The 9,975-nt window shown below is 53.6% G+C and overlaps 1 protein-coding gene across 1 annotated transcript in view; it reads right to left on the bottom strand.

Moving 5' to 3' along the window:
* Positions 1-1,310: 1,310 nt before the first annotated feature.
* The window catches only part of rbfox1 (RNA binding fox-1 homolog 1), a 42,790-nt gene continuing 34,125 nt past the window's right edge, over positions 1,311-9,975 (bottom strand). Inside the window, exons 10-11 of the mRNA XM_030347193.1 lie at positions 3,771-3,846; positions 1,311-1,513 (exon numbers count right to left, since the gene is read on the bottom strand). Coding sequence (XP_030203053.1) covers positions 1,385-1,513; positions 3,771-3,846 — 205 coding nt within the window. The 3' untranslated portion in view covers positions 1,311-1,384. The remainder of the gene's footprint in view (positions 1,514-3,770; positions 3,847-9,975) is intronic.

Genomic DNA, 9,975 nt, shown 5'->3' with positions numbered 1-9,975 from the left:
AACATTATTGGAGTTCTTACATTATTCATATCTATGTAAACTGTACAGGTGGCCCGGTGGCGCCTGCTCGGACCTTTGGCTTGAGGGACGCGGTATCAACCAGCCTGACGGAGCTTCTGCACGCTGAGGTTCTGAACCCGGGTCAGGAGCTGCTCTCTACACTGAGAACACTAACACTCCAACCCTCTTCTACTGTGGGAAACAGGATCTGAGGTTCTGATCCCGGGTCAGGAGCTGCTCTCTACACTGAGAACACTAACACTCCAACCCTCTCTTCTACTGTGGGAAACGGGATCTGCTCTCTACACTGAGAACACTAACACTCCAACCCTCTCTTCTACTGTGGGAAACAGGATCTGCTCTCTACACTGAGAACACTAACACTCCAACCCTCTCTTCTACTGTGGGAAACAGGATCTGCTCTCTACACTGAGAACACTAACACTCCAACCCTCTCTTCTACTGTGGGAAACAGGATCTGTCGCTTCTGTTCAATTGTTGCCGTGCGTTTACGACCCCATCCCAACGACTGCCGAGGGCGTTACATGGCAGGCATTTGAACCAATAGGGAACAGGAATTGCAATAATGTGTGTTTGGTTTGGTTGTTGGTGACGTAAAGTCGACAAGTCACTTATCGCTATCTAGTGCAGGTTTAGAGAATAAATCGTATTCAATCTTAATTATGACTATATATTTATATATTTTGTTCCTAATCTCCTTTTCGCATGGATCTCAAACCATGAAAAATATTTAAATTGACATGGAAGCACCAAAAGCTAAGGTAACCCAAAATAACTAAGAAACAGCAACTGGACTAGTATAGTCACTAGTATAGTCACTAGTATAGTCACTAGTATAGTCACTTCAACACTTTTACAAAACAAGATTACCCGAAAGTGGTGACTCTGATCTATGTTACAAGGTTGGATTGCAGAGTCTTTCACGAGCCCTAACAATTTAAATCTGTTAACACGTGAATTCCTCTAAATGCTTACCTTTCAGCATTGCTATAAGACCACAGAAAAAATCTCTACAGCCGACAATCTGTGTTTTAAAACCTTAGAAATTAAAAACCCACAATATCAAAATACACAGCACAAAATATCTGAGGTATAAGATGAAAAATATCAGTTGTCATTTTAATCTTTAAGTCTTCTGAACCTCTCCTAAGGGAGATGTTAAAATATGCACAACTGCATGTATTGCAATACCCAGCCCTCAGAAATCTCTATCTCTCTCCCTGTCATTTACTCACTCTCACACAAGTTTGCCCCCAGCCCCGCCCCCGGTCCCGCCCCCGGCCCCCGGCCCCGCCCCCGGCCCGGCCCGTCGCTCTCTGCTCTGGTGGAAGATGGAGTAGCGGGAGGGCGGGGGCCTGTGCGGCTAGTAGGGGGCGAAGCGGCCGTAGCCGCCGCGGTAGAGGCTGGCCTGTAGAGAGGAGAGGACCAGCCCCAGCTCCTCCCCCGCTCCTTGGCTCCGCCCCTTGGCATCACTCAGCGGGACGAAAGCATTCTGTACACACACACACACATACACACACACACACACACACACACACACAGAAACACAGACACACAGACACACACACAGACGCACAGACGCACAGACACACACACAGAAACACAGACACACAGACACACACACAGACACACAGACACACAGACACAGACACAGGTTTTGTTAGCCCTTGTTCTCCCCAGCTGGAGCAGTCTCTGTGTACAGCACCAGACCGTTCTCCGCTGGAACGGCTTGGGGGGGGGAAGGACGAGCGCCCTTCATGCAGCGGGCGCCCCAGAGGGGAAATGCAAAATGCTAAATGCATGGGTTTACATTTCTTTCTGTGCAGTACGAATAATGTGGGACAATCTGCTCTGGGACACGATTCGATAGAGCGTGAGAACGTTTTTGAGGAGGTCTGCTGTAAAAAACGGGGAAATCAGAGTATCCCTAATCAGGGCTGTCGCACCAAATGCTGGTCCCTGTATCAAAGAGGTACAGATGCCCCCCCCCCCCGAATTCCCCCTGCGCAGTGACGCTGAGCGCTGTGTGTGGCTCCTACCACTAGGGGTGGGTAAAAAATCCTAAAGATTTTCTTTTATATTATTCCAATGGGCCCCCCTCTGCCTTGGCCCCCCCACAATGGTCCACCTTGCCCCCACAGTCCGACGGCCCCGTCCCTAATACACTACATTAACCCTAACCCTAACACACCTCATTTACCCTTTGATGCATTTGTTGGTTTGATACATACATAAGTAGAGGGGGCACTGTACTATCTGCGCACACCTCTTCTGTGGTCGAAGAAAACATCCCAATTGAAAGGCAATGGTTTAAATTTCGTTCTGTGTAGCACGAAATAAGTCATACAATCGTGCCCTGGGGTATGTTCAATAGATTACTTTTTGTGAGCATGCGAGAGAAATGTTTTTGAGGTGGTCTGCTGTAAAAAACGAGCAAATCAGAGTATCCCCAGTTCACTACATTTACCCTTCGTTGCATTTATTGTTTTGACCCAAACATAAGTAGAGGGTGCATTGTACTATCTGAGCACAGCCCTTCTGAAGCCTCTCTCTCTCTCTCTCTCTCTCTCCCTCTTTCTCTCTCGTTTCAAAATGCATTGGTTTACATTTCGTTCTTTGTAGCACGAAAAAAGTCGGACAATCGTGTTCTGGGACACGATTCAATAGATTAGCGTTTGTGTGCATTAGCAGGAAATCGCGTGATACCGGGTTGTATCAGGAGGGTTCTAGAGTGAGGACCATGGAGGTGGATGGTGTCCTCTGAGCGGGTCTGGCCCCCAAACAGGGTGCTCTGAGACCTGTTTGAACGTCTTTAGGACGACAATGGAGCTTCAGTCTGAGGGCTAGTTTGAGGACCTGGACTCAGCCTGATGGCGTGATGAGAGCAGCAATACAGAGAACACCTTAGTGTTGATTAATTATATCAAAAACGTCCACTTAAGGACTCTAATGGGCTGAATTACATCAGATTTTACTTTGTGCATCTGAGTCTACATGTGGACCAGCTGGATTCCATGGTATTCAGAGGCCTGATCCTGGTTTTACAAATCACACTGAGGAAGAGAAGTCCAGCAGCAGGAAACAAGAGGGGCGGGCCATGCAGATCAGAGGGGGTGTGTGTGTGTGTGTGTGTGTGTAGAGATAGAAACGATGATGATAAACATAAAGGAGGAGAGCAAAGGTGAGCTGATAGACAGACAGACAGACAGACAGACAGACAGACAGACAGACAGACAGACAGACAGACGAATAGAGATATGGATATGAACAGATGTTTTAGACCGTAGACAGAGATGACAGACAGGTGAAGGAGGGGCCTGACAGACAGACAGGTGAAGGACGGGCCTGACAGACAGGTGAAGGAGGGGCCTGACAGACAGGTGAAGGAGGGGCCTGACAGACAGACAGGTGAAGGAGGGGCCTGACAGACAAACAGGTGAGGAGGAGCCAGACAGACGGGTGGAGGAGGGGCCAGACAGACGGCTGGAGGAGGGGCCAGACAGACAGACGGGTGGAGGAGGGGCCTGCCAGACAGAGGGGTGGAGGAGGGGCCAGACAGACGGGTGGAGGAGGGGTCAGACAGACGGGTGGAGGAGGGGCCAGACACACAGGTGGAGGAGGGGACAGACACACGGGTGAAGGAGGAGCCTGACAGACGGGTGGAGGAGGAGCCAGACAGACGGGTGGAGGAGGGGCCTGACAGACGGGTGGAGGAGGGGCCAGACATACGGGTGGAGGAGGGGCCTCACCATGGCGGCCCCCATGTAGGCGGCTGGGGGTGCGAGCGCGTGGCTGTACGGGTCGGCAGCGTACACTCGTCCGTAGCTATGGAGACAAGGAGGAGACAAGGACACCGGTTGGATGGTTCGTTACCCTCCCTGAACCCTCTGCTGTCCCTGGAGAAACGCAGAGCCCGGAGACCTACAGGCCACAGGGCCCCCCCCCACTAACACCACAGGCCCCCCGCACTAACACCACAGGGCCCCCCCCCACTAACACCACAGGGCCCCCCCCCCACTAACACCACAGGGCCCCCCGCACTAACACCACAGGGCCCCCCCCCACTAACACCACAGGGCCCCCCCCACTAACACCACAGGCCCCCCGCACTAACACCACAGGCCCCCCGCACTAACACCACAGGGCCCCCCCCCCCCACTAACACCACAGGCCCCCCCCTCACTAACACCACAGGCCCCCCCCCACTAACACCACAGGGCCCCCCCCCGCACTAACACCACAGGGCCCCCGCACTAACACCACAGGGCCCCCCCCCCCCACTAACACCACAGGCCCCCCCCCCCCCCCCCACTCACTAACACCACAGGGCCCCCCCCCCACTAACACCACAGGGCCCCCCCCCCCACTAACACCACAGGCCCCCCGCACTAACACCACAGGGCCCCCGCACTAACACCACAGGGCCCCCCCCCACTAACACCACAGGCCCCCCCCCCCCCCCACTCACTAACACCACAGGCCCCCCCCCCCACTAACACCACAGGGCCCCCCCCCCCCACTAACACCACAGGGCCCCCGCACTAACACCACAGGGCCCCCCCCCCCCACTAACACCACAGGCCCCCCCCCACTAACACCACAGGCCCCCCCCCCCCCCCCACTCACTAACACCACAGGCCCCCGCCCCCACTAACACCACAGGGCCCCCCCCCCACTAACACCACAGGGCCCCCCCCACTAACACCACAGGGCCCCCCCCACTAACACCACAGCCCCCCCCCCCCACTAACACCAGTGTTGTTCTACAGGCCCTTTGATGCAGTTGTGTTGTAACGCCCCGTGCCCACTACCTCCGTCCGTTGACTGATCCCCATTGACTTTGAATGGGGACGGACGCGCAATGCATTGTGGAGCCGTCCGTTCCGTTGGAGCCTTCGGCTTAGTCAAGAAGTTGAAAAAATTTCAACTTTTTCGGCAGCGACGGATCCGCCATCCAATCAGATTGCGTATGCAAATTTAAGCACTGTGACGCGACTCGGGCTCTGACGATACTGGAAAGTGGGAAAGCGGGTCATCTTGCACAGGGGTAGGGGTGCTGTCTGAGACCCTGTCTTATCACAGAAAATGATTATTTCTAAAAACTCCGGCCAAAGTGGAGATTTCTGAAAACGCCGGTTATGTGTTGTCGTGTCAACGGGGAGAAACGGGATTTTAGGTTCTGAAGCGTCACATTATGCACCAGGAAATGCTTAACGTCATGTGAGCGCCCGCTGTACTGCATTGGTCCGAATATAAACACAGACCCCCGCACTAACACCACAGGGCCCCCCCCCCACACTAACACCACAGGGCCCCCCCCCCCCACTAACACCACAGGGCCCCCCCCTCACTAACACCACAGGGCCCCCCCCCCCCACTAACACCACAGGGCCCCCCCCACTAACACCACAGCCCCCCCCCCCCCCACTAACACGACAGGGCCCCCCCCCCCCACTAACACCACAGCCCCCCCCCCCCCCCCACTCACTAACACCACAGGCCCCCCCCCCACCAACACCACAGGGCCCCCCCCCCCCACTAACACCACAGCCCCCCCCCCCCCCCCCACTCACTAACACCACAGCCCCCCCCCCCACCAACACCACAGGGCCCCCCCCCCCACTAACACCACAGGGCCCCCCCCACACTAACACCACAGGGCCCCCCCCAGTAACACCACAGCCCCCCCCGCTAACACCACAGCCCCCCCCCCCCCACTAACACCCCAGGGCCCCCCCCACTAACACCACAGGCCCCCCCCCCCACCACTAACACCACAGGGCCCCCCCCCACTAACACCACAGGCCCCCCCCCCCAAAACCACAGGCCCCCCCCCCCCCCACTAACACCACATGCCCCCCCCCATTAACACCACAGGGCCCCCCCCCCCCACTAACACCACAGCCCCCCCCCCCCCCCCACTAACACCAGTGTTGTTCTACAGGCCCTTTGATGGAGTTGTGTTGTAACGCCCCGTGCCCACTACCTCCGTCCGTTGACTGATCCCCATTGACTTTGAATGGGGACGGACGCGCAATGCATTGTGGATCCGTCCGTTCCGTTGGAGCCTTCGGCTCAGTCAAGAAGTTGAAAAAATTTCAACTTTTTCGGCAGCGACGGATCCGCCATCCAATCAGATTGCGTATGCAAATTTAAGCACTGTGACGCGACTCGGGCTCTGACGATACTGGAAAGTGGGAAAGCGGGTCATCTTGCACAGTACCGCGGGAAGTAGGGGTGCTGGGGGTGCTGCAGCACCCCCTGTCTGAGACCCTGTCTTATCACAGAAAATGATTATTTCTAAAAACTCCGGCCAAAGTGGAGATTTCTGAAAACGCCGGTTATCTGTTGTCGTGTCAACGGGGAGAAACGGGATTTTAGGTTCTGAAGCGTCACATTATGCACCAGGAAATGCTTAACGTCATGTGAGCGCCCGCTGTACCGCATTGGTCCGAATATAAACACAAACCCCATTGTAAGACAACCTATATTTGGAAAAAAGATTTGAAGACCAGATCTTGTTTTTATAAATAAATAAATTGTATTCATTGAAATAATATACGAAAATAAAAAGGCATCGAATAAAACACTGCATTGCCACTAAACAGTAGCGCAAATAGGCCGTACTGATGTGTACACCAAAGACTATTCCTGACACTCCTCTGCCCCGCTGTGTTCGCTCTGGCTGTGGTCGCTCCGCACTGTTTCGGCCCGTGGCAAAGCGAGTCATCCTCGCTGCTGTCCAAGGCATTTTGAGACGCAGCATTTATTTAATGCTCATATGACCTAGTGCTGAAAAAAGGGTTAGTGATATGTAAGTTATATGAAAAAGTGTGAGGGGAGCGGTGGTGCGCTAAACTTGTTCTGTGAGCAGCTGGATGTGAACCATGGTGTGAACACAACGATCGATTTTCGACTGTGCGCGCATGCACTGGTGTAATTGAGCTGCGCTGCTATGTCTTTTTTATCAACGTAGTACCCCCCTTTTTTCCAGCACCCCCTGCTGAGAATACGTTCCCGCGGCTATGATCTTGCATCGCAACAAGCAGGAAGAAGCGGGAGGAACCCGGCGAAGCGATTTGATTGGCTGACGGATGCCTCTGCAAAGACTACTCCCCCATCAGTCAGCCACGCCTTCCCACGTCCGTTGACTGATGGAGGTAGTGGGCACGGGGCGTTACAGAGGCCCTCTGATGGAGTTGTGTTGTTACAGAGGCCCTCGGATGGAGTTGTGTTGTTCCAGAGGCCCTCTGATGGAGTTGTGTTGTTCCAGAGGCTCAGTGATGGAGTTGTGTTGTTCTACAGGCCCCCTGATGGAGTTGTGTTGTTCCAGAGGCTCAGTGATGGAGTTGTGTTGTTCCAGAGGCCCTCTGATGGAGTTGTGTTGTTCTACAGGCCCTCTGATTGAGTTGTGTTCTTCTAGAGGCTCAGTGATGGAGTTGTGTTGTTCCAGAGGCCACCTCCTGTAGGCGAGGACTCACACTATCTTCCCCTACCTCCATTCCCCTAGCAACTCCCCTAACAACAGCCAATCAGAGAGGCCGGGGCCTTGTGCCTATAAATGAGCTGATTTGCATAGCGGCCCAGTGGCTGCAGCGATTAGAAGTTAATCCCGATTCGTTTTGGACATTGTTATTCAGTGTACAGTCAATTCCCCCGCCACGGCCTCCGCACTCAGCGTTTGACCTGCCTTATCTCCCCGAGCAGAGTCAGACCGTCACTTCCCTGTATGTACATACACACACATACACACGCACGCACGCACTCACACACAGTCACACACAGGCACGCACGCACACAAACACACACACACACACACACACACACTCACATGAACACACACAGCGAGGAATGGTGACCACAGCATCAATTTGGAGGGACTGCACATCTGAAAATATTGCAAACATTGTCATTGAAAATGTTTACAAACATGACAATCAGACTAATACCGAACCAATGGGTTGAAAAGCTGATCTTATTGTGCACATCAACAAAACACCACAGACCATTGAAAAAGGGAGTGAATAGGGAACGATTTCGAACTCAGCTACTGTGTAGTGAACCCCACTGACCACTGTGTAGTGAACCCCGCTCACCACTGTGTAGTGAACCCCACTGACCACTGTGTAGTGAACCCCGCTGACCACTGTGTAGTGAACCCCACTGACCACTGTGTAGTGAACCCCGCTCACCACTGTGTAGTGAACCCCACTGACCACTGTGTAGTGAACCCCACTGACCACTGTGTGGTGAGCGGGGTTTCACCAGTGTGTGGTGAGCGTGGTTCACAAGACAGTGGTTAACCCTGCTCACCACACAGTGTCTTGCCAGTGGGGTTCACCAGTGTGTGGTGAGCGGGGTTCACCAGACAGTGGTGAACCCTGCTCACCACACAGTGTCCTGTCAGTGGGGTTCACCAGTGTGTGGTGAGCGGGGTTCACCAGACAGTGGTGAACCCTGCTCACCACACAGTGTGCTGTCAGTGTGTTCCTCGTCTGCTTCTCGCCACACGAGGCTGGGGCCAGGAGATCCCAGGAAGGTGAACTGTTGGTGTTTGAGTCTCTAACCCTCAGGACTCTGTTCTGACCTACGATGGAACCAGAGGAGCTAAGAACAGAGGTCTGCACTCAAACAGGAGAGGAACCCAGACAAGGAGACACCTGACCAGAAGAGCACTCCAACAGGAGAGGAACCCAGACAAGGAGACACCTGACCAGAAGAGCACTCCCACAGGAGAGGAACCCAGACAAGGAGACCACCTGACCAGAAGAGCACTCAAACAGGAGAGGAACCGAGACAAGGAGACACCTGACCAGAAGAGCACTCAAACAGGACAGGAACCCAGACAAGGAGACGCCTGACCTGTAGAGCACTCAAACAGGAGAGGAACCCAGACAAGGAGACACCTGACCAGAAGAGCACTCAAACAGGAGAGGAACCCAGACAAGGAGACACCTGACCAGAAGAGCACTCAAACAGGAGAGCAACCCAGACAAGGAGACCACCTAACTAGAAGAGCACACAAACATTTAGTTTACTAATGGTGTCCATGTCAACTGAGGTCATGGTGTCCATGTCAACTGAGGTCATGGTGTCCATGTTAACAAGGGTAATGGTGTCCATGTTGTGACGGCCATAGGGTTGCCTTGTGTTGTGGTGTTGCTTCTGGTGGTTCTGTCTCGCAGGGAGCTGGTTGGTGGAGCCACATCACCTAACGAGATGCAGCTCACCTGAGCAGGCTGGGCTCAGGAGCCTATAAAGCAGCCCTGATCAAGTGACTCCTGTCCCTCCCTGGCCTGCAGCTCGATCCTTAGGCCCTGTATACACGAAGGGAAAACGCAGATATTTCCACGCGGATTGGCCACTCATTTACACGAAATCGCAGTTTTTGTCACAGAAAACGATCATTTCTAAAAACTCCGGCCAAAGTGGAGATTTCTGGAAAACGCCTGTTATGTGTTGTCGTGTCAACGTGGAGAAACGGGGTTTTAGGTTCTGAAGCGTCACATTATGCGCCAGGAAATACTTAACGTCATATGAGCGCCCTATGTTTACAGTTTGTTTGTTACAGGAAGACGCTTGTGTTATTCGTTGTTGTTGATTCTGAGGATTCTGCTTGGCTTGCATGGCTTTATCCTTCTCCCTACTAGAGTTGAGATTCTCTGCCCGAGCCCGAGCCGACCCGGCCAATATTTCCCACCACTATCCTCGGGCCGGGCCTTTGATCGACGATTTTTTAATTTATTTTTATCATTGGTTTATTGGCCTAATCTGAGGAGAAATCTATGCCATAAACAGAAATATTATGGGCCTTTATTACACGGGTCTTCTCAATGCCGTGGAACGCTCCGTTCACTTGCATGGGTAGTAGTCCGGTGACTTGTCAAGCCCAGCGTCTTCCGTTGCTAAGCGACGTCGTTGCTGCGCGTCGGACGGTGTACTGTTCGCCCTGTC

The sequence above is a fragment of the Gadus morhua genome, chromosome 2 (assembly GCF_902167405.1).
Source record: "Gadus morhua chromosome 2, gadMor3.0, whole genome shotgun sequence".
Lineage (NCBI taxonomy): Eukaryota > Metazoa > Chordata > Actinopteri > Gadiformes > Gadidae > Gadus > Gadus morhua.
The sequence above is the reverse complement of the archived record's forward strand: the minus strand, read 5'-3'. Positions and strand labels throughout refer to the sequence as shown.